This window comes from Stigmatopora nigra, chromosome 19, assembly GCF_051989575.1.
Source record: "Stigmatopora nigra isolate UIUO_SnigA chromosome 19, RoL_Snig_1.1, whole genome shotgun sequence".
Classification (NCBI taxonomy): domain Eukaryota; kingdom Metazoa; phylum Chordata; class Actinopteri; order Syngnathiformes; family Syngnathidae; genus Stigmatopora; species Stigmatopora nigra.
In genome coordinates, this window is record NC_135526.1 from 9190422 (window position 1) to 9214808 (window position 24387).

Genomic DNA, 24387 nt, shown 5'->3' on the forward strand with positions numbered 1-24387 from the left:
CAACCCAAACACTAGCCCAAACCGAAACCCTAACCGAAACTTTGAACCCAAGACTCCAGAGCTGTGAGGCCGACAGGCTAACCACTCGCTTCACCGCACTGCCTCATAGTAATTTTTGAAAAGCAATTATGTGGCACACTCAAAATGTAAAAACTGATGAGCACAATTTCTATTTACATTTTTTATTTGGTGTTGCAAACATGACATCCAGATTGATGGATACACAACTCTTGTTTACTGTGTGTGTGCCATCAGGCAAGGACTGAACATGTGTGATAATGCAATGTGTGTATTATAGCAACCCTCGAGAGAGTTAACAAGGCAGAAAGCGAGCACGAGACAACACGCGCACAAGCAGCAAATGGACGTGCAGTTGTTTCCCTCTGCCGGGGTGAGAGGCGCGTGTGCTGGTGGGGTCGGTGGGATTCATGGAAAGATGACGTCACACTCATTTACAAGCAGACACACAAACACACATGCTCAACACAGTCGCTTATGGAGGTGCACAGCCTGACGTACTGTGTCAATCCTCTGTAACTTTCTGCCCCCCCATCCATCGCACTAGAAGGTGGCATGGGCGCTAAAGGGGCATGGCCTACGCCAGCAAGTGATTGGCCATGCAAGGACGAGCATGAGCTGCCACTGTGCTTCTGTGTGTTCATCGGAGGACGCAGGTTGACATATGCAATAATTTACATGAAAAGGACACTAATCATCTTGGGATGGTTAATAGGGAGCGGGGCTATAGGAAGGAGGTGAGGAGGGGTCCGGAGCGGTCTCAGCGACACTGCCACACTTTGACTGTCTGGTCCACACTCCCCGTCACCACGTAAGGGGCACTCTTGTGGAAATCTGACATAAAACAAATGAAAGAAAATGTCGTTTAACTTTTGGCCAAATTGCTCAAGAGAGCATTCTCACCCAGAGAGGTGACAAAGTGCTCATGAGCACTTAGCGTCTTGGTGCAGCGTTTATTCTTGTAGTCCCAAACACGGAGCGTTTTGTCGTCAGCGCAGCTCAGGATGAATCCACCGCCGGGGTGAAAGAGCACACCACGAACCCAGTTGTCGTGTCCCACCTGCACCGTCAACAGCAATGTGCATGTTGACAAGAAATCCATTTTAACCCAATGTGGCCATTTGTATCACATTCAATATGAATTTTGAACATTGTTTCCCCTGAAATATATGGGACGGGGTGTCATTTACGGACTGTCAGCCAGAATGTCAAAACGCAGAGGCAAGGAGAAGCAAAAATGTATAAATTAAAAAAAAAAAAAAAAACAATCATGCTTTGAAAAATATAATTTAGAGATGAAAAGGTAGAGAAATTTAGATTCACGCGGGAAAAAAATATCGAGTCCAAATGGCTTAACTCCTGAGATTGGTTATTTTACTTACCAAAGTCATGATACAGATCCCGATGGCGACATCCCACATCTTGATGGTTTTGTCCCTCGAACCAGAGAGAAGGAAAGGTCCTGTCTTTCCACTCCTCTTATTCTACCATCAGAAAAGGCATGATGAACATTGGAGCTAACCCCTCTAACCCTTTCATTTGGCTACCTCTGATCCCGTGGCCTCTAAAATGGTGGGATGAGCAGTGTCGGGGGCCCAAGCCACACACTCGACTACATGTTCATGCTCTCTCAGTTCCACTTTGCATTCTTTGGACGACACGGCCCACACGCGCACCGTCTGGTCGTTGGAGCAGCTGGCGATCAGTGAGCCATCCTGGTTGGGGCGCACCATCCGAACCCATTCCCGATGGCCCGTGAATGTTTTCACGCAGTACCTGCGCAAACACACCTGGTGTGAAATGCGTGACGGACCACAACCAAGAATGTAAATAGTCGTACCCGGTGGCCACCTCCCACATCTTGATGGTCTTGTCCCTGGACGCCGAGACGATGTGATCGCCGTTGGGCATTATGGCGACCGACGATACATTGTGGTCATGGCCTATGGGGTTATTCAGAAAGGTATTAAAATTATCTTTGGCACTGAAACATGATCATGCTATGTGTGTGCCCACCGTGCATGGTCCTGATACACTCGAAAGCCTGGAAGTCCCAAAGTTTAATGCTCATATCGGCGGAACACGACGCCAGCAGCTTGCCCGACTGGTCGAAGGAGATATCCTGGACAGAATCTGTGTGGCCCTTCAGGGTCCGTTCGAAATCGCCCGCCTCGTAGTCCCACACCTGACAAACGCAGAGTAAATGCCGTTGCGTGGCAAAATCGCCAGAAGACGGCAGCGAGGCTCCTAAACAATTTGCACTCCAGCAGAAATGTTGATGTCGTTTTGACGGGATATATTTGGAAGAAATTAGGATTATGCGTGTGTGATGGGTATCCCACATTAATAAATTGTTGAATTGCGATCCAATCCTACTATTTAAAGATATGCTTCAGCTATATTGATCCGGTAATGATGAATGACAAATTGCTGTTATTATTAAAGTAAATAAATGCTTTGTTCTCAGTATTGCACAATGTTCCACTCAGCGGAGATGCTTGCCTAGTGGTTGGATATAAAGAAACCGAAAAGTTTCTTTATATCCAACCACTGTTCCATCAGTACCAGGACAAGTATTTTAGTTGTTGTTTTTTTTAAATCTTTTTTAATCTCCAAACATACCATATTTTCACACATATTGGGTGCATTTAAAAGTCAAACATTTGATCTAATATGGTCGATAGGTCCAATCAGTCGGTGCGCCTTGTTTGTGCACTAAATTCAATTTTTGTATGAACCTGACCACTTGAGTGACTGGTTTTATTTCCTGCTGGCATGCTATGTACTTATTGCGTTCAACCCAGTGGACGCTCACCCTAGAAATAGTCTCCCCGCGCATTACAAGCATTACAGTAAATCAATTTTAAAACATCCCAGGCGAGGGGGCAAGGCTTTTGACTTCCTTGTGCTATAAAAACATTAAATACAAAATATACCCGCAACTGAGACTGCGCCCTTTCATGTTTTTATAGTTGTGAAAATACAGTAGTCGTATTGGGCATCGAGTATTACTGAGTATCGGATCAGGATATCACTAATGTATACTGTTAAATATGACTCGTGCTCAAAGCTAATTGAGGTACCTTGATGGTGGCGTCTTCGGAGGACGTGACCATGACGGAGAAGACGGGATGAAAGATGATCCTGGTTACAGGGGCGCGGTGCCCGCTAAGGGCGTATCTCTCTGGGGGACGAGGGATCCACTCTTTGGGGTCTCTCTTCTGGGCTACTGGAACCCCATGAGTAATCTCTTCCTTGGCCTCATTTAGTTTAGACTCTAACTCCATCACCTGAATGATCAAGGTTCACACTCAGCTACAGCAGAGCTTGTTCAAAATCATACATGTTATATATATATATATTTTTTTACCTTCTTCTGTAATCTGATGACAGATGTCCATTTCTTTTCCAGGAGGCCTGCATACTTTTTGTCCACATCTTCATTCTGCTCATCAAAAATACACCAGTCCAATAGTATAGAATTAATTCATAAAAAATAACCTCATTGATCACTGATAGATACATGGTTTCGAATATTTATAACTGTGAATACTAACCCTTAGGCTTAAAGATTTTTAAACAATATTTTCATTTTAACTTGTTTACAATGGAACCGCATTTATCTCATGAGTTTATTTTCATCAATTTTTGTTTGCTCATGGAACAAATTCAACTCGCGAGTGTGGGCACAGGAGTGAATATTAGAGCGAGTTAGAGGAAGAGTTTTACTAACCAAGTTGAAGTCTGCCTCCTTTTTGAAAGTGGAGTAAGCGCCGTCATACCCGTTGGAGCGAAGATAGTCGGCGATGGCGCGGTTTCTGTAATGCAATGGTTTGAAGTTGCCATGGAAAAAAGACATTACATACACATGGCAATAAGGACTATGCCACAATTCTCTGTGAAGTACACAACAGACACTTACAATTCTTCTCGTTGTCTCTGGGACAGCACCATGTTGGCGGGTCTCTCCCAGTCAGGGAGCTCAGGTGGGTTGAGTGTGATCAAGCAGGCAGATATCAAGGGAATTGGCACTCCAGAAAAAGGAAGGGTAGAACAGGCAACGTCAAGAACACAGGAAACGGAGATGAAATGTTTTATCACCAGTGGATGCTGGCAGCAGCCATCACCTGAACAAAAAGTACATGACAATTAGTGACAAATTCATTTTGAGATAGTTCAATGTGTAACCCATGCCCTCATAAATTATAAAAATAAATAAAAAAAACATCTGGGTATTACTTTTACTAAAACTACATACTCTGATTTCACATCCAGAGAAATAAGATGATCAGCGCAATCAATCTTAACATAAAAAGCAAACAAGATTCCTCATCAATAAACATGGGGTATGCTGGCCATCCAATCCTTTCACACATTTTTTTGAACACCAATTGCAGTTGTAAACAACGACTTCAACCCTTGTCGGAATAATCAATCACATGGTTGTCTAATGACTGGGACATGATTTTTTTTCAATGTGATGCTAGAGTAAGAATTTCTCAGCTTAGCAGACAATGAATTTACTTTATTGCCAGCGATGTCACACACGTCACATATTACAAGCAGGATAGTAAGAGTAGGAGCTTTCTAAAGCCAAACATCAAAAAGCAGTGTGACCCACTATTTCAGTGCCATTCGTATGTATTGATGTCCAATTCATTTCAAATGGAAGAAGTTATAATTGATTGATAAATTATCATTTATCGCTAATAAGTTCAATGAGATATAGATTATTCAGTTACTAAAACGAGTCCAGTTGTTGGTGTCATGATGCACGAAAGATATATGGGGATGTAAAATTCAGATTAAATTAGATTACATTTTATTCATCCCGTACTGTGGAAATTCTCCCAAGACAACAACTATTTTGCAAACATACACTTTCTAATTGCCACTACAGTAATTTAGATGTTAGGGATCGCGGTAAATCGTGATATTGGAGTCCTACATAACCCTCAATCTACGACCACCTACAGCAGCTACGCCCTTTTCGTATGACGTTATCCTAGCCACTTAGCTTCCTCCAATTGTAAACCTTCCAGAACGTTCGCCTACCTGCCAAATTCGCGATGGCTGCTACAATTGCGAACGCCCCGCTTTTGTCAACTTGGAGCTCGCAAAATAGCCCGAAATTGTAAACCGTGAGCTTGTTAGAAGGCCAAATGTCAACTCGGGAGCTTGACAGGCGCGTCGCAGCAAACAGGGCGTCACTCACTTGCTCGTTCGCCGCCGGCTCTTAACCACACGCGTGACGTCACCTTTCCAGCGCCGCGGTTGACGTCAAAATATCAACACGACGACGGGATCGACGTCAACAAGATCAGAACGGGAAAACCTACAAACTGGCTTGCCGCCGACGCAGGAATCCAAGCTAACGTTAGCCGAAAGCTAGGCGTGTCCCGGTCCCTGACGGCCGACAACCGAAAACACAAAAGCACCAGTTTCCCAACTATCAGGCGCTCCGCTTTGCTATAAATGAATCACTTTGCTACCACAACGTTTTCTCTTGTGAATATGTTGGGAAAAGCTTTCGTAAGCAAGGAGCATAGTTTAGCTTGCGGCCTTTCCGCCATTTTGAGACAGATGTGAATAAGCGAGCGCGCGCACTGCAGGCAGGCAAAATAGTCGCTCCCCTTGTCCCCACCTCGAAAACGCTCTCATCCAGACCCCGTCGTGCAAAACACAACCGGGCGGGTAGTAGCCTCACCAGGTCCCAAATGTGGACGCTCATGTCCTCTTAAAAATCTCGCCAATGAAAAGACGACGTGCACGCTAAACGGGAGCGAGCATTGTTTTCCTGCACGTGCACGCTGATACGGCGGCGCGCACGCCAAGGTGAGAATTAGACTTGGGCGTGAAAGAAAACCGTAACACCAATGCTCATCACCGTATTGCTTATTTCGCTGTAAATAAAAAAAGTTTTAATGTGAGCTGCTTTATAAAAATCTTATTCATGAATCAGTTTGGAAAATAGATTTCATGTTTTTTTGTTGGTGCTGTAGTGTTTTTTATTAATGCTTTGACTTGCGATTTTTTAGAAAAAAATGGCTCGTTTTTGTCCTTAGACACGAGTGAAATTTAAATATGTTACATTTCACACGCCAACCACTAGAGAACAGCATCATTCCTTACTTTGCCACCAACTACTAGTTTCCTTTGTATAGACGCACGGCTGTATGTGTTCATACACGATTGCCATAGCGATCACGACTAGATGGCGACAAGTCAGTGTCGGCGGCGTTAAAAACTGGCGGCCATCTTAAAGCAGTAGAAACGAGCGTTCGCCTGTTCAGTGCATACATCACGAAAAATAACACTTAAAGTGCAAAGAAAATAATTACCAAGAATATATATATTAGTTATGATACCGCATCTGTGAAAAAACACCCCATTCGAAAGTTGCATGAAAATTTAGCAATATCTAGCAATTTCAAAGTACTTGCTTCATTATAGTTATATTTATATGGAATGGCTATGACACAAAATGCCTATCAAGAGATAACGTTTCCCCCAATTGGCCCTACATTTCGCATCTTTAAATGCCGATATCTATAGTTTCATGCATGCGGAGTATTGCTGTGCGAAGCATGATGCCACTTCCAACATCCGCTTCACTGTACGGAAAGCCGTCAGGATGCGGAAGGTGCCTGGTCACAACGCCATCATGACTCATCACTTCCTCTCTCAGATTTTCAAAATAGTGGTAAGTGCGTATGCCATATATACAACTATATACTAGCAGTGGCGGACAGTCACGACCATCAAGGTCTTTTCTGTTGGCCTAATAAAAAAATTGAATCATATATTATATTTTGTCCATCGCTATTGAAGAATATGAATGTCATATTCTTCACTACTTATTAAATAATTCCAAATAGTCTGCTAGCTTCCTTTCATTGCTTCTCCCTTTGGTTGCACAACTTCCAGATGTGTTTTCATAATGAAGCATTTGACCAATCACATTTCAGCCATTATTTGTTGCCAGGGTCAGAAATCTGCCTCAAGGCCTTCACAATCAGTTCTGCAGGCTATGCTGCATTAAACAAGCGTCGATAAGACTGTTGCGTTAATCAATCAGATTTCAAGTTGGCAACACCACAATGCCTTAGCGTAGGGATACGTTATTGCCTTCTCGCAGGCGTAGGGATATGTCATCGCTTTCACCAAACCTAGTATCTCAAAAATGAAACTGACACATTAAGAAAGTACTTATTTCATTTGAAAGTCAACATACAGGAAGTCAGTATCAAGTCAAGTGCATCCCTCAAATGAAAACCAGTGAAAAATAATCATAAACTCACTATTTGCTTGAGGGCAGAGCGAACCTCAGCCAATCTATTTTCCATGTCATCTACCAATTGGCTGAAATTTGGCCTCTGCGAAGGCCGTTACAAGGCCGTCTCCCCCTCAGCAGCGCCCATGTCCACCCGCCCCTGCAGGCCGCCACCCTCGTCCACATCCTCCCAATCGTCCGCCTCACCATCCTGCACTCTCATTGGTCGGCCCCAGCGTAGGAGGCGGTATCTGAAGGGTGCCAGGAATAGGGCAGGGTCTGGCATAGGCCGCGGCCTCTGTGGTGACGTCACTCTTTCCCGAGGGACGCACGCTCGCACCCGCGCCGTCCTCACGCTGTACCTCACCAGGTGCTGTCCGACCAAAGGGGAGATGGATGCCGGCGACCGCTCGGGATCTACCTCCTCCTCATCGTCCTCATCTGTTTCAACCGTTTCCGTCTCTAGGGGTAGGGGGAGCGGGTCCACGTATACCCGGGTGGCGGCACCCGTGCAGCGTCGCTGGTGCAGTTCCGCACGGGCGGCGTTGAGCTGGTGGCACAGGGCGGCCTTGGCGCCCTTCTGTCGCTGAAGCTCACGATTGAGCATTGTAATTTTGTGGCTGCGACGCTTGAGCTCTTCCAGGAAGTGGCGCTCGTCCTGGCGTAGATTACGACCTAACTCCGATGCACGTGCCCCATCCAGGCACAGCTTTCCACGGGCAGCTATCGTTGTACCATGCTGCTCTTCGAGGAGGCGCCGAGCGGCCTCACAGCGTGACGCTAGCTCTGCTTCATATTCTGATACAAACAAAATCCTTTAGTGTTCTGCAAACGCAAACCACCGCAGCTCAGCTAAATGACATCCCAACTAAGGCTGAGCAATATTACCCTCACATTAACGGATTGTGATTAGAGGTAAGATCTTGAGGTCAAATTCGGCCCGACCCAAAATTCTCTCGCTGACTTTAAAAAATAAAACAAAAAATAGACGTTTTTAAAAAAATCTATACTAAAATGATGTGTAGATACTAAAACTAAGGAATACTTGTTATAAAATACATTTAGAATTTTAGATGAAACAGAAGGCGATGTAATGTTTTTGCAATCAGAGGTGAAGCTGCCGACAGGGAATGCTAATTTAATTTAAACAGTGGAAATCCTCCAACATCTATATTATCATATAAAAGCTGTCAATGTTTATACAGTCTTGTTTAACTTAGATTTTGTTTGAAAATACAGGCTCTAATCTGTTATCATAAATCACCTCCCCTCCACCCGACTCGAGTCGGGAGTCCTTAAAAAAAAAAAAATGAAATCTTGGGTTTACTTTGGGCTCGGGCCTGCAAATCTAGTTAATTCCTCGGGTCCAGGTCGGGTTTTTTGATCCGAGAGCTGGGTCGAGTCAGAATTGTTTGGCCAGATCTTACCTCTAATTGTGATATGAAGTGACTATGACCATATTGCAGTTCTACGTTCAGCTTCTAATACAAAAAGTGGATTATACTTTATACTAATAAATTTTTAGCATGTGCTATGAACATTAAATAGTCCCCTTTTGTGAGGAGGTGCTTCTGCTTTTATGTGTTTTATGTTTCACATCTTTTTTTGTGTTTTTTTTAACAATTCTCACTAAATAATGCTGATTTTGGTTAATTTTGCTATGATGCTTTGCATTATACTTTGGCAGTATGCTAATAGACTTTCATAAGATCAAATATTTCCCAAGTGTGTGTTTTGTCCACAGAATTACTTATACTGCCCAATTTTACAAATACATTGAAATCAAATCTACTGTATTGCTGTGGAATTACACTTCTGCCTAAGCCTTGGTTTGGAAAAACTACTGGGTGGCTAACTCATTGTTTTCCATTCTCAGTGGCAATGAAAGATGAGCTTTCATATCTGCTACTTCTCCTCGTTTAAACAAACTGCCCATGGCAGATAACTAGTTCAACATTTCCTTGCGTGTCCATTTTTCTTTTCTTTAAACTCCATTGCGAATAAACAAATTCCCACGAAACAAGCACACTTGGCTTCTTATCGTATTTTCTTACAGATAAGCCAATATTTGTAACAAAAAAATGATGACTGAATCAAGGATATGGCTTATATGCGCACAAAACTTACAGCATTGCTATACTCTTTCACCAGTAGATGTCGACACATTAATATTTAATATTTGTTGGTTATTTTCTGTTTTGCAGTAAGAAAACAACCATTACTGGATGAAATATTAACTTCCTTATGATATTGACCAAAAATGTGCTTTAGATTCATGCAGTATCTCAGAAATACCACATGCAATGATTTTTCTTAAGATTTTCCCTTCAAAGTAACACATTTGTACACCCTATTAAAACCATGAATATGGAGGTGAGAATCAGGGAAGGCTTATACGCGGGAAATTGTAAAATTCAACGATATTAAGGGTGCAGCTTATATGCGAGAAAATAAGGTGAACAAAATGGGGGGGGGGGGTGAATGTCATTAATTCCATCTCACCTGCCGATGTCTTGTGTGGGAACTTGGAGTCTAATTCACAGCTCAGCTCTGCATGCGCACACACAAAGTCATCAAGGTGAAATTGGATGCAGTTGCTTTCATTTGAATACCATTGACAGCGATAGAGTCAGAACTATTGTTCAAACATGACCATGTTTATCACCATCAATGGCACCTTATAAATCAAGGCCAAAAGAGAAGGCCTTGCTGGCCTTGACCACTGAGATAAGGCATACCATGGCATCTTCTTTTGAGGTTGCTGATCTCCACGTGCAGACCCGCCAGCAATGTGAAATGCTCGTGCTCGAGAAAGACAATTCCTCTTTGCACGCTGGCCACATGACGCTCCAGTCTACTGGCGTCCATGGAGGAAAACAATAAGGCACGTGCACGCGCGTCTGCAAAGTAAGCACATAGGAATAACCTGAGGTCACATGCACGATGATAAACTGCGGCAGCGCGTGCGTGCTGGCCTACCGTGTGATGTTCAGCTGCTCCTCAGCGGCCAGACAAAAGATGCTGCTGCGTGTACGCACTCCAATAGCCGTGCACGAGCACTTGTCGGAGGAAGTGGAGAAAAAAATACTATAAACGTCGTCGTCACTTGCGTGGACGCGTTTAAGCGATGCAGGCCAGCCGCGTGCACAACAAAGCAGTTCGCCGTGCGCGTCTGTGTGGCCCGGCCACTACTGCCATCTAAAGGCAGGAGGGGAGTTTGAAATATGCGCTGTTATCAAACACTAAGGCGTCCTACAGTAATACCCCTTATTTCCTTCCATATTTGAATAGTAATAGCCGTTATACGCTGGGAAAGAACTGATTATTTTTGGTGTTTGGTTATTTGAATGACTAGCAATAATACAAAAAAAAAACATGTTTCCGCCCGGTCTCGAACCGGGGACCTTTCGCGTGTTAGGCGAACGTGATAACCACTACACTACGGAAACTGGCTGATTAACAATAGTTTTCACGAGTATATATATACATCACAAAATTGTGTTTTTTATATATACACCTATATTTGTATCGATTGAAACATGAATTCTCATCTCACCTTCTGAACCGCTTTATCCTCACTATGGTCGTGGGGATGCTTGAGCCTATCCCAACTGACTTCGGGCCTGAAACGGGGATAGCCTGAATATGTGCCCAGCCAATTGCAGGGCACAGGAGACAACGACCAATCACACTCATACCAAGGGGACAATGAGTACCGAAAAAAACCCTGAAGAATATGTAAACTCCACACAGGTGGACTGACCTAAATTTGAAACCAGGTCCCCCAATGTGATGCCGCTGAGCCGCCCCAGATAGGAATTGTTTTGTTTGTTTGATAAGATGCCTCGTGGTGTAGAGGCTCACTCGCCTGACGCCTTATGGTCATTTGTCTCGGGGTGCCCTACGAATGACTAGTCACCAATCTAATCAAAGGTGTATTCTTTTCGCTCGAAGACTGCTGGGTCAAGCTCCGGCAACCCTCTCGAGGATGGGCGGAATGGAAGATATTATTCGATTTTTTTTAGAATCATTTACTTGCGGCTATTATATAAAAATAATATAATGGTGGACACATAAATTTCAACGATCGAATGCATTGTAGGCAGCTATATCACTATACGAAAAAAAAATTAAAATATAAACGGAGCGGAAAAGTTACTCCCCGTCGGGGAATCGAACCCCGGTCTTCCGCGTGACAGGCGGAGATACTGTCCACTATACTAACGAGGAAGGTGACTTTCCCTTGTCAAAGTAGAGTATTTCAATGAGAGTATTTAGTGTTAACCCTTAGAAGTATGGTACATTTTATGTCAGTGGCGTGGTTCATACATTATGTAATGACAGAACTTCATAACGCAGCCACTGCATGAGGATACTCTGAAAGAAATAAAACATACTGTTCTGTGGAACTTTTAGCATGAAGTTATGTGGGTTCACTTATCTCTAATTTCTTCGATATATTTATGTGTAGTGTACAATTGGGAAGTATAAAGTAAAGAAGTGGTATCCTGTAATCAAAAGAAAACTTCTAATCGAAGTATCAAACCTCGGTCTCAACCGGGATTGGCTGTAATACAGTGCACTATACTAACGAGTACACTGACAAAGAGACATAGTTTTTGTAGTTTTTGCGTTGTTCACGACAAAAGAGTTTGTAGACTTTGGGAAACGCATTTAGCTCCAGTCAGCTCTTATTTGCTGATTGGAATCTTAACTGCCCTGGAACATTTTCTCCAACTTCCCACTGAGATTTCAATTGACCCCATTCCCTCTTGGACTCCAAACTTACTCCTCTGTGTGCTTAAATGTCAATGAGGGTCATTGGGTTTGTCCATGAGGCAGTCTCAGCTTGTCCTCACCTGACCCTGTGGATCCACAAGTAGGTCGAAGGTGACGGGAACTGGAGTGTTCGATCTGAAACACTAGCAAATATGTTACCTTTATGTTAGGTTAGAATTTAATTTCATCCCGTATTCTGGAAATTTCTTGGTTGCAATAGAAAGACAGATACAAGACAGACAAGACATTGTAGAATCTAGACCTAGGTAACAAATGTTATGTAATATAGCATACATTTTATGATATATTTCTTTTCTGGAAAGAAAAGGATTTCTAGAAGATGACAGCAAAATGATGAATTGAGCCCTAACCCTGTCTTTTATTGAGCCGGGAAGGCATTCAATTGAAATTTGATTCGTATAGCCAGACTGACGGCCAGTCTAGGGTGTAGTCTGCCTTTTGCCCAAAGTCAGCTGGATTTGACTCCAGCAACCCCCTCATGAATGAATATTGGATAGTTGGCAGCAGCATGAGTCAGCATGGATCACCTTCTTAATGACAAATTTCACCTTTCAAAGTAATAGTTTTATGTTGGTTTGAAAGTAATTTAAATTAAAACGTAGATTTTAGGTTACGTTGTATTTTTTGCATTCTATGTTAAGTATCAAATTAAAATGTGATAATTTTAACAGTCGGACTGGCTTGCGCAAAATGTAAAAATCCACAAGTAATTAACTGGTTTGTCTGTATCTGCCACAAGATAGTGAAAAAACACATTCATCAAAAAACAGCAATCCTATAAATCCGTAGACATCAGATGTCAAAAGATGTGAAAGTGCCAAAGCATTTTTATTGGACATGGCTATTTAAAAAATGGAAAAACAACAGCACTATTATAAAACTTCCCTGAAATTGTCTACCTATAAATGCATATTTGTGCATTGGAGGGGGGGTCGAGAGATAGATAGATAAAGAGAGAGTAAGTGAGAGACAGAGAGAGAGAGAGAGAGAGAGAGAGAGAGAGAGAGAGAGAGAGAGAGAAAGAGAGAGAGAGAGAGAGGGAGAGAGAGAGAGAGAGAGAGAGAGAGAGAGCGAGAGAGAGAGAGAGAGAGAGAGAGAGAGAGAGAGAAAGAGAGAGAGAGAGAGAGAGAGAGAGAGAGAGAGAGAGAGAGAGAGAGAGAGAGAGAGAGAGAGAGAGAGAGAGAGAGAGAGGGAGAGAGAGAGGGAGAGAGGAAGGGCGTGCGAAAGAGGGAGAGGGAGGAGTAAAAAAACAAGTGAAATATTAACCTTTTCCAATGCAGGAAAAAGAGAATTGCATCTCTCACTGACCCGAAGGTAAGAAATGGAGTTAACTAATAGTTTTAGAATGTTGTTGTTTATGCATTTAACTTTTGTAAGCAGGTGAAAACACACAAAATGGACAAAGCTGGTACAGAAACCTTCCGGACCACCACCAGGGGCTATCACGGATCTCCAGAGGAACTGAGGGGGGAGGCTGATCCTTTCCTCGTGGCGGCCCGTCTTCTCCGTGGGACGTACCACGTGGAGCCACGCGTGCGAGATGGGAAGGTCCACGAAGACAAACATTTCTGCAGAGGAGCCGGTGTGCTGTTGAGGTTGGCACGCAAACACTCCAGAACTGGAAAGACACCCAAACTGGCTCCCATTGCTGAGATGTAACACAACAAAGGACAAATATGGAATTTTATGTTTGCGTTAACGCTAGAGATTAGAGAAGGGCTGTACAAACTACGACATTTGTACCTGCAGCAAATTTGGAAAATATTGTTGAGAAGAAGCTTTTGTTCTGCTTACATTAAATTGCACTTCTCAGTCTGAACACAAGACGGCGCTAATTAAAGTGCATTTCCATTAACTCAAGGTCAAAACGCGACAAGATGTTCAAATCAGTGTTTGAAATTCCAGTAGTTATATATAAAGAAACTTAAAAAGACATTTCAATCTCATAATTTTAAATCGTGCTAGTGCGTGCGCGTTCGTATGTTTTGTCAGTTGCCAAACATTCACCCCCTCTGTCAGCTATGCACTTGCCCTTCACCAAGAATAGAAAATGTTTTTTGATATGTTTATTATCCACTTCAATGCCAGACTGATTAAATTAGTATACTTTCTCATCTCATTTTCTGAACTCCTCTATCCTCACTGGGGTCGTGCTGCTTTTAAGAACTGGCTTTATTTATTTAGTTGAACAATGTAACCGGACAATAAAGAAGTTTTGGGTAGGAGAACAGTGGTACAATTTAAAAAAATGATTAAATACTCTTGCTACCTAATGCAATGAACCATGGCCAGTTTTTGTAAAGAACTTTTTGGGGGGGGACAAAAGCCATTTTCCATTTACTGCTCATAGTTGGCTGAGAAAAGCTTCAGCACCCTTGCACCACTTGTCAGAATTTCTAGAACAGAAACTGAATAGATAAATATATTTCGTAGAATGGGCGGCCCGGCGGATTGAGTGGTTAGCATGTTGGCCTCATAGCTCCGAGGTCCTGTGTGGGTTTTCTTTGAGTACTCCAGTTTTCCTCCCACATTCTGATTGGACACTAAATTGCCCTGTCTGTGTGAATGGTTGTCTGTTTGCTTGTGGCCTGCGATCGACTGGCCACCGATACAGGGTGTTGTCCCCCGCCTCTGGCCCAAAGTCAGCACTTTTACCGAACTTTACTTTAGTGTAAAATAAAATATGAATTTGCTCAAATTCAAGATACAGTTGAACCTCTACAGAACCATACCAGAACAGAACTTTTTTCATAACTGGAAAATTTGGTAAGTAGATGTGTACTTTATATTGGATTGGATAACTTTATTCATCAAATGGGAAAGGCATTTTAGACATTAATGGATAGGTAATAAGGTAATAAATAAATACATGAATAAATATATAAATAAATGAGCGCATTGCTGAAATGTGTTATGTTTTTGTTGATTTTCTTCACAAAGATTCAACTGAACTCCTGTGGTTCAAAACTATGGTATTATAAAGTATGTATGTATATATATATATATATATATATATATATATATATATATATATATATATATATATATATATATATATATATATATATATATATATATATATATATATATATATATATATATATATATATATATATATATATATATATATATATATATATATATATATATATATATATATATATATATATATCACCCTCTTGCTACTGCCACAATGAATAATGTTAATCCAATCCAATACACACATGTAAGTACATATATACACACATAAACATATATAAGCACATATATACATACATTCACATATATTAGCACATACATACATATATACACATATGTAAGAACATATATATACATACATAAATATATATAAGCACATATATACATACATACACTTAGATGTACATGCACACATACGGTAGGTCTTAACACTAAATGCGTGATTCGAAATTATCCCTGTTTTGTCTATTTAAACCCCACTGAGTTTAATATCATTGTCGGATCGTCTGCCTAAATTCCCTTACCATGCATCCACGTTATCTTGTTTTTTCTAATCCACGTATTTTCTCGAGTCCGGTTTGGTTTCATGTTTTGTTTCACAAGTCTTTGTTATTTTATAAGGTCCCTCCTAAGTTTTTCCTAAAGTTTTGGTTATGAGCACAATAGTCCTCGTCCTCACCTGCTTCCCTGCGACCTAATCCCTCCTACCTCGCCTCAACGTCTCCCGTGGACGTAACAATGAGAAATTAAATTTAGTCCATCAGATGGCGGCAAGAGCCTGTTCTACCATATCTCGAGTCACTCATTTGTATATAAAATGTCATAACCAGAAAATTTCTTACCTAGAGGCATTCATAATTAGAGGTATGACTGTATATAAATTCCTCGCAGCACTGTTTGGCAAAGCAATGGCACGTGATCATCTAGAGCCTGTAATGGTCAAGCGGGGCGTTTTATCATGATGTGTCGATCTGTCTTGACCTCCGCGGCAGAGGCTCCATCGAACCCCTGAGACTGACTCACCGAATCCCTGTGGTTCGACAGGACCCAGGTTAAGAGCCACTGCCTTATTCCCATGTCAAGTTAGATGTGTGAATATTATTAATTAGGATTATGTTAATTTTCAAAAGTATTTTTTTTAAATTTAAATCATTCTATTGTCAGTATTTGTGCAATTTACATTAGTTCTATATGTGATGGCACATTTGTAGTCTATTCTCTGTTCAAAATTGGTTGGGGCCATGCTGTCTTCAGAAATAGGACTACACATTCTAAAGATGTAAGGCATGTGAAATTCATTCCCATATGATATCTTATGTTTATTGTTATGAACTTACTAAAATCACACTTGAACTAAGTATTTTCACACCTAAAAAAACGCACCGTTTGATAGGGCGTAGTCTCATTTTCAGCTATATTTTCAGTTTTTTCTCAATACCTCTTCAGAAAGGGTTCTACAATGAGTCGAGGCTAGCGTATGTTATGCTATCTGCTAGCGTACCTAGGTAATGCTAGCCACTCGCGTATGTTATGCAAACTAAGTTTGATGATGCTTTATTGAGGTAAAAGGTACACTTTGATTTCAAGAGTTGGTTGTTCATTACGCTATGCTCCATCTCACTGTCAGTCATAGTTGTGTATTCCGGCAACTTGTTTCCATATTTGGCGAAAGCTCGAACAACAGCTAGCCGACACTTGAGCCCAGTCATCCACAATTCATTGTAACTTGCGACATGCATCACACCCAAGCCTTTGATTCTCCTTGCTTTTGTATCACCATCGACAATGGATTCCAAATCGTCACGTAACTCGTGTGACGCACTCTGCTCAAACTACAATGTTGGTCATTCGTCAGCAATCCGTTAGCAAACCTGTTAATTTGTGTTCGAGCCATGGCTTCAGTCCATTTTCCATGCGTTCACACTCACATTCTGTTGTCATTCACGTCAACCATTTCCTCTGTGTAGCTCTAGTACGCTGTTTCTTTAAGTATTCAGAGTGTTTTTGAGGGTTAAAAGCATTGCGAATATACGAAGGTCAAATGCCTTGCCATGGATTTACCGTAATGCTTGGAATGCGAGGGGAGAATATTTTTAGGGTGAACATCCGTTGGATTCATCGCAATAAGTAGCATGCCGGCAAGCACTAAAACCAGTCACTCAAGCGAATTTAGTGTACAGAGAAGGAGTACCGACCGATTGGGCGCTTTGACCATTTTAGAGAAAATTTTACATTTGTAAGTGCACCCTATAGGTGTGAAAATACGTACTTGCCACGAACAGAGTGGTTTGGCTGCCCAGTGCAGTGTATAATGCTATTGACATGAGTCGTAACGTAACCTTATATCGAAAAAGCGTGACCGGACATTTAGTCGACGGACACTTCATCGCCGGACTCGCAAACGATTGTTTTCAAAATAAAAGGCAATAAATAAATAAAAACATTAAACATTTTATTAAAAAGAAGACAAAGGAAATTCACATATTCTTTATTATAAAAAATAAAACAGCAAAAACTCGACAACATAAACATTACCATTTGGGCGTGTGCAAGTACTAAATGTGCTTGTCTCTATACACACTATGCACGAAACGGTTCATACGTTGAGCGCTCAATGTTTAAAATACCCCCCAAAAAATCACATCTGACATTTGACTTGTTATGTCACGTTGGTTCTTTTTTAAATGTCCGTCGATGTAATGTCCGGGTCCCCGAAAAAGTGATCAATTGTGACTAAACTAACCAAGGGTTAGGGTTAGGGTTAGGTTTAATATCTAAGTACATTTGACAATCATAACCCTAACCCTAACGGCGACCAAAAGAGCGGCGACCAAAAGACCAGCGACCAAACGTACGAGCACCGCAATCGGTCGGTATGTAACAGGCCCAGCAGGTTGGTCTGGTTGCGCCTCTTGGCTTTTAATTTTGGAGTTGCTCTGCTCGAATGCACGAAAACATTTCAACTTTGGATTCTTAAGGTAACACACCTTCTCTCTTGCAATACATCATAACTTATTTGCAATATTGAAAGCTTTTAGAATGACTTTGGTTGTCATTTCATGTTACCTTTGAGCTCATATTTATTTGTAATATTAAAACTTGGTTTTTAAAACATAAATCACCTTTTTTCTAAATGATTTATGAAAATTAAGTTGGAAAGATGAATGTTTTTTTCAACAAACTCAAAAAAACAAATAACCAAAAATAAAGTATTATTATTCGAAAATAAATGACATTATGCAACAGACATAAACTTGAATTTTCACCTCATTTAGCCTTTTTTAAATGGTTCAATTTTTATCTAGCTTATTTTAAAAATATTTGAAAAGTCACATTTTCTTCATAGCTTATTCAAGTATTTTGTTATAAAAGCACTTATATTTCTTAAATGCATCAATGATGTTTAATTCCAATTAATTTTGAATTTCTTTTGACTTTCCCTTGAAAAAAAGACTAATTGCAATAATAATATTTTTTAATGTAAAACCTGTTCCAGCAAAAAGAGCATAACATTATTATTGACAAATATGACAGTGTATAGAAAAACAAGTTTGAATTCTTTAAAAGTGAAATAGATTTTTTTACGAGAAATATCAGATTTAAATTCTTTTATCGTTTCTCTAAATATGACGTTGATCTTGGAACTATTTTATAGAGAAAAAAGATGACTTCCCAATTATTTCCTTTTGTGAAATTCTATTTTTATTTTTTTGGGGTTGTATGATTCCATAAAGGAAAATCTTACTTACAGTACAATTCTAACTACCCTAAGTATTAAAAGTTCAACTCCGGGATATAAATATTGACACATTTGACTTAACCTCAGATAACCTCCCAAATTTTGGACTCCTTTAAAAATAAGACCATTTGAAAGATTTTAAACATGACGTGCAAATAAATAGAAGCTAAATTTAGTGGATGTGCTTGGTATTTTTTCCTGATAGACTTAATTATTAGTCCAGGTAGTTGGTTCTAAAATTAAAACTGCAGCACACGCCTCAGTTAATGACCAAAGTGGATACAGACATTACTGTATGCCTAATGATACGTCATTACGTGAAGAGAGCTGGAAAAAGTTGTAGTACAGTAATACCTTGACATTGAGTCCACCAATATATGAGAAATTTGAGATACAAGTAAAATTCCGAGCAAATAATTGCCTTGAGATACAAGCTTACGAGACAACCAGGTGGCCAAGATGCGAGAGGCTACTTATGATAAGAGCGTCTTTTTCGTCGCATCTCCCTCATGTAAAGTTATCTAAAAGCACTGGGCAGAGCGTTGCATTTTCCGTGTTTTTGTGTTAGTCACTGCAGAATCAAGGGAAAAACAATGAGTACAAATGAGGCAGGGGCAATGAAGGGTAGTGTGAAGAAAAGGCGAGTGATGACAATGAATATTGAGCACGAAATAATCTAAAAACATGAGAGTGGTGTACGCTGGCTCGCCAATACGAGAGGTGCACCCGAACTAGTTGGCAAGTTGTTGTGCGTTATCCTATTGTGAGGACATTTGTGTGCGTCATTTTCGAAATATTTTGATTGGGAGACAAAAGCAAATAATCATAGATATGTTCCTCTTAAAAATTCCAGCTAAATGAAAAGGTGGAAGCGAGCCAATAAGTGCAAAGCCGGAAGAAGAAAAGTAACAAAATTAAAGCAAAATTTGAATTAAATTTAGTGTAAAATAAGATTAAAATGTATTTTTTGTGTGTGTCAGTATTGTATTCTAAGTTCATTAAAGTGAAAATTATGTTTGTAATGTTATGATGGTATTGTCATCCAAAAAGTCTCTCTCGCTCTTTCTCTCTCTCTTTCTCTCTCTTTCTCTCTCTTTCTCTCTCTGTCTCACCACCAACATCACTTGAAATTGACATACAAGCTCGGTCCCGGAACGCATTAAGCTCATATCTCATGATATTACTTGTAACATTTGATCTGCAGGAGTCAACATGACGTCCAAAATGGTGGTTAGGCAGCCTGCGCCCGTCATGGTGCACCAAGAGTCTAACCAGTGGGGCAGCGGAATCTGTGATTGTTGCGACGACGTTCCCATGTGTAAGACATTAAAATGTTATCTATTTTATATTGGTTTATTGAATAAATAATGTATTTCTTTATTTATTTGTTTATTTATCTGTTAAAATTCGGATCTCATCTTTAATCGTAATTACAAACCCTTCATCACTTTACTCCATCATAAATAAACTCAAGTAAAAGTAAAAAGTGGGCGGTCCGGCGGTTTGAGTGTTTAGCACGTCGGCCACACAACTCTGGGGTCCTGGGTTCAAATCTAGGTAAGTCCACCTATGTGGAGTTTGCATGTTCCCACTGGAACTGTGTGGGTTTTCTCCGAGGTGGTTTACTCCCACATTCCAAAAGACATGCATGGTAGGCTGATTGGATACTAATTTTCCCCTAGATTTGAGTGTGAGTACGAATGGTTGTGCCCTGCGATCTGCTAGCCACCGATAGAGAGTCTACCCTGCCTCTGGCCCGAAGGCAGCTGGGATGGCCTCCAGCACCTCCCGCTACCCTGGATAGGATAGTCCTTTCAGAAAATGAATTAAGGAATGAATAAAAGTAAATAGCAAACTACTATTAGATGAATGGCATTTAATGCTCAAGAAATCCAAAGTTGTATCACCAATTCTAACAAGTGTTTGTTTCACTACAAAATAAAAGGCTGCTTCGCATGCTGGTGTTGTCCTTGCTTCATGTGTATGACGACGAAGAAGTATGGCGAGTGCCTCTGCCTTCCCCTGGTGGATTGTCTGGTCAGCCCCATCGTGCACCCTGTCACTATGACCACCAGATATTCCATGCGCCAGCTGTACGGCATACGGGTAAATGGAATAACTTATAAACATTTTTTTATTTGAGACAAAAAAAAACCATCTTTCTCCATTGCATGATGTCTTTCACCATCATACTTATTTTTCTTCTGATATCCACACCTGATAAATTACATTTTAAGTGGGCTTTCAACTTTTGATATGTGTTTTTTTTTTGCGCGCAGGGGTCCATGTCCAACGACTGCCTGTTATCCACCTTTTGTGTATCGTGCGTGTGGTGCCAGATGGCACGCGAGATGAAGGAGCGCTCCATCCAAATCGTGCTTGTTAACAAACACACCAAGAACTTAGCCTGACCATAGCGCCCCCTTTTTATTGTTTAAAATTCAATATTCATTTTCTGTCTATCCTCACAAGGGTTGCAGGGGCTGCTGGAGCCAATCCCAGCCAACAATCGGCACAAGGCGGAGGACACCCTGATTTGGTGGCCAGCCAATCACAGGGCACAAGGAGACAAAGGACAACCATTCACGCTCACACTCACAGCTAGGGGCAATTTAGAGTGTTCAAACTGCCTAGGATGCATGTTTATAGGATGTGGGAGGAAACAGGAATACCCGGAGAAAACCCACGCTGGCATGGGTAAAACAAAATCCACACAGGAAGGTCTCAACCTGAGATTGAATCCTTGATCTCTGAACTGTGAGTCGAACGTGCTAGCCACTCTTCACCTTGCCGATTGTTGCAAATCAGATAAATTACATTGTACACTACACTAATAATTGTACACTACACAACAATCGTGTAGTAACAATTGTACACTACACAAATAATTGTACACTACACTATAATTCAATAAATATATTCTTTCTGTTGTCTATTCCTTCAAAGGGGTTTAAGAGTCATTCTTAAGCAACACGTGATCAATTATACAAAAGTCTGTATTATACAAAAGTCTGTTGAGCCATTTTAAAATTTTGGAAAGCAGTCCATGTAGTAGTAAAGCAGCACCTTATCACCACACTGCTACCACCAGGTTTGATTAGATAGCAGCATCTTTTTTGGGAATACATACTACTACTATCTTAAATAACACCAGATGGAAACAAGATAGACATTTTGACTTGAAAGTAAGTAATATGTAACCCAAAGTCTTTTGGAACATTTTTATACTACAACTATCTTAAATAACACCAGATGGAAACAAGATAGACATTTTGACTTGAAAGTCAGTAATATGTAACCCGAAGTCTTTTGGAACATTTTTTTCTACAAAATGTGGGATACTATTCATTCTGAAAGTGATTAATTCTTGTAAAAATCTGTAATACCTTGAGATACCTGCTTTATGCGTTCCGGGACCGAGATCGTATGTCGAGCTACTCTCAAATCAACTAGTCAAGGGTGTAGTCTGCCTTTCGCCCGAAGACAGCTGGGTTAGGCTCCAGCAACCCCCACAACCCTTTCAAGGATGAGCGGTATGGAAGAAGAATGAATGAATGAATGAATCTCAAGGCAAATATTTATTAAACATGTGGTTTTAGCGGGTGGGTGTAGCGTGTATGTTTAAGCTTGTGTATGTTTTGCCATGCCTGGCTGCGTCTTTTTAATGATGCAGCCTCTGTGTGTCAAATATAAAAATAGCACTCGTTACTGACACTGCGGCTTAAAATGTGATGCGCCGAATAGTCGTGAATATACGGTATTTCTTAAAACTACTTTTGGGAAAAGTACATTCACTGGTGCAAGACGAAGACTTTCCTAGAATTTTCTTTTGATTGTCTTTCTATTACTTTTACTGTATGTAACTGTGTGTGTGCCGTTTTGTCCAACAATCACCTGATTAAACAACATGGAGGAAATGAGTCAAGCAACAGGTCTATTTTTTCCAATAATGGTTGTGGATGAAGTAGGTCCTTTAGGTGCGAGACGTTGCACATATTATGTGTGTGTACATAAGTCACAGATTTTAAATCAGTTGTTTAGAGCCTTTTAAGGGGGCACAACAAAAGCCCCGTGCCCCTGCCTTTACAACACAGGGGCTAGCCAGTAATGAACATTCTTGCCGCCTTTACGAGCTCGCCCGGACACGCCCCTTCACTCACACCCCATTAAAAGGCCCAGCATTCATCCTGGCAAACCATAACTGTCATTGTGATCCCATTAAAACAACAAAATGGCAGGCGGGGCGCTGAAACGGGGTGAGGTTGGGGAAGTAACATGTGGGCTGTTGCGATTAATTAAACATGTCTTTAAACTAATTTGATGTACTTAATGTTTGCCAACTGGATGTCATTCGTTCCTGTGAAACTTTGCAATTTCCTATTTTTAGAATTCAAATATGTAATTGGATGTCTGAACATACTTGCCTTTTATTGTTTATATTGGTCTAGAACTATTATAAGGTTTTCAGGAAACATTTTAAGGAGTTGAATACAAAAGAAGAAAAGTATAAATCATTTGTCTAACCACAAGTTCTGCAACACAAGTGACGTTTGCATGAGATTTCATTATTCATTCGAGGGGAATGTCTCCCAAAATGTATTATATTTTCAAGGATCTCTTGTCTGAGATGTATTTCAACAAAACACACAATTCTGCTTGATATTGCAATTATTTTGCGAATCACAAATTACTTCTTCACTTGCCTACTCCGCTTTCGATCAAAGTCGTTAAGACCTGTGACAGACAATAATTCATTGAATGGATTATGTGTAACAGTGGAACAAAATTAATAAGTGTGTTGGATTAATTCTGTAATACAATTATATATGTGTGCATTTAATCATTTTTGTATGGCAGCTTCTTCAATTTGTCTGAAGAGAACTCAGGATCGTAACAAGTCACTGAGTCCTCGTTCCAAGGACTGTTTACTGGACTTTTACCCAAGGAAGAAGATGCTTATGCAGCATGATTGCTATCCAAGCAACCTTCGTGATTACTCGCGTATTGTTGTAAATTGTGACGCTTTTTACGCTTCTTTATGGACTTGTTTTGTCGAATGAAGGCTTGTTTGTTTAAATTCCAATGGAGTTTGTTTTTAGTTCCCCTTTATTGTTATTATTGAATATCTGATAGGCTATGATTGTTGCAGATGTTGTTTTTGCTTATGCAGTTGGATTAATCAATAACCTTGTAATTGTTTTGTTTTATGGACTTCAAAGGGCATAAGAAATGACCGCACGGTAGAATTACTGGCGGCGGAGACGAGGTCGGAATGTTCTCACTTGCAAGTTGATCATCAGAGACACCAATTTAATTAAATGTCAATAATTTAATCAGATATTTGCCTGCAGTGTTTTATAGTTATATTGAAGTATAATTATTGATGAACATAACAAAGTGTCTTTCCAGAAAGGGAATTTAATCAATGAAGGTACTATTTTCAACAATCAAATGCAACTATTCCACATTGTCTGCCTTTCCTGGTGACATCAGTAATGCCCATTGTACCCATTCTTGGTGTTGCCTGTTCCTTTAAATCAGGAGATCTGCTGGATTTGTGCAATTTAACCGTGAAATA

The 24387-nt window shown here is 40.6% G+C and overlaps 3 protein-coding genes, 1 long non-coding RNA gene and 2 other non-coding genes across 6 annotated transcripts; 1 reads left to right on the forward strand and 5 right to left on the reverse strand.

The window, feature by feature from the left end:
• Window positions 1-166: 166 nt before the first annotated feature.
• Window positions 167-5828, reverse strand: LOC144212845 (lissencephaly-1 homolog B-like). Its single transcript, XM_077741006.1, has 11 exons — window positions 5663-5828; window positions 3941-4145; window positions 3752-3836; window positions 3389-3463; window positions 3102-3308; window positions 2035-2203; window positions 1859-1961; window positions 1566-1794; window positions 1401-1502; window positions 922-1078; window positions 167-852 (listed from the first exon to the last, which is right to left on the reverse strand). Exons 2-11 carry the CDS (start codon window positions 3970-3972, stop codon window positions 779-781), a joined length of 1233 nt encoding a protein of 410 aa, XP_077597132.1. The 5' UTR covers window positions 3973-4145; window positions 5663-5828; the 3' UTR covers window positions 167-778.
• Window positions 5829-7221: 1393 nt separating this feature from the next.
• LOC144212744 (coiled-coil domain-containing 92B-like) lies at window positions 7222-10472 on the reverse strand. The gene is made up of 4 exons (XM_077740852.1): window positions 10271-10472; window positions 10030-10191; window positions 9794-9841; window positions 7222-8089 (listed from the first exon to the last, which is right to left on the reverse strand). The coding sequence occupies exons 2-4, from the start codon at window positions 10157-10159 to the stop codon at window positions 7407-7409; spliced, it is 861 nt and encodes a 286-aa protein (XP_077596978.1). The 5' UTR covers window positions 10160-10191; window positions 10271-10472; the 3' UTR covers window positions 7222-7406.
• A 195-nt stretch (window positions 10473-10667) lies between these two features.
• On the reverse strand, window positions 10668-10740 carry trnav-aac (transfer RNA valine (anticodon AAC)). The gene has a single exon. It is a non-coding gene; the product is annotated as a tRNA-Val (tRNA).
• A 709-nt stretch (window positions 10741-11449) lies between these two features.
• On the reverse strand, window positions 11450-11521 carry trnad-guc (transfer RNA aspartic acid (anticodon GUC)). The gene has a single exon. It is a non-coding gene; the product is annotated as a tRNA-Asp (tRNA).
• A 1379-nt stretch (window positions 11522-12900) lies between these two features.
• Window positions 12901-15738, reverse strand: LOC144212769 (uncharacterized). The gene is made up of 2 exons (XR_013329814.1): window positions 15595-15738; window positions 12901-13739 (listed from the first exon to the last, which is right to left on the reverse strand). It is a non-coding gene; the product is annotated as an uncharacterized LOC144212769 (long non-coding RNA).
• A 2285-nt stretch (window positions 15739-18023) lies between these two features.
• On the forward strand, window positions 18024-21287 carry LOC144212819 (cornifelin homolog B-like). The gene is made up of 4 exons (XM_077740968.1): window positions 18024-18048; window positions 20014-20127; window positions 20755-20915; window positions 21089-21287. Exons 2-4 carry the CDS (start codon window positions 20022-20024, stop codon window positions 21218-21220), a joined length of 399 nt encoding a protein of 132 aa, XP_077597094.1. The 5' UTR covers window positions 18024-18048; window positions 20014-20021; the 3' UTR covers window positions 21221-21287.
• The last annotated feature ends 3100 nt before the right edge of the window (window positions 21288-24387 follow it).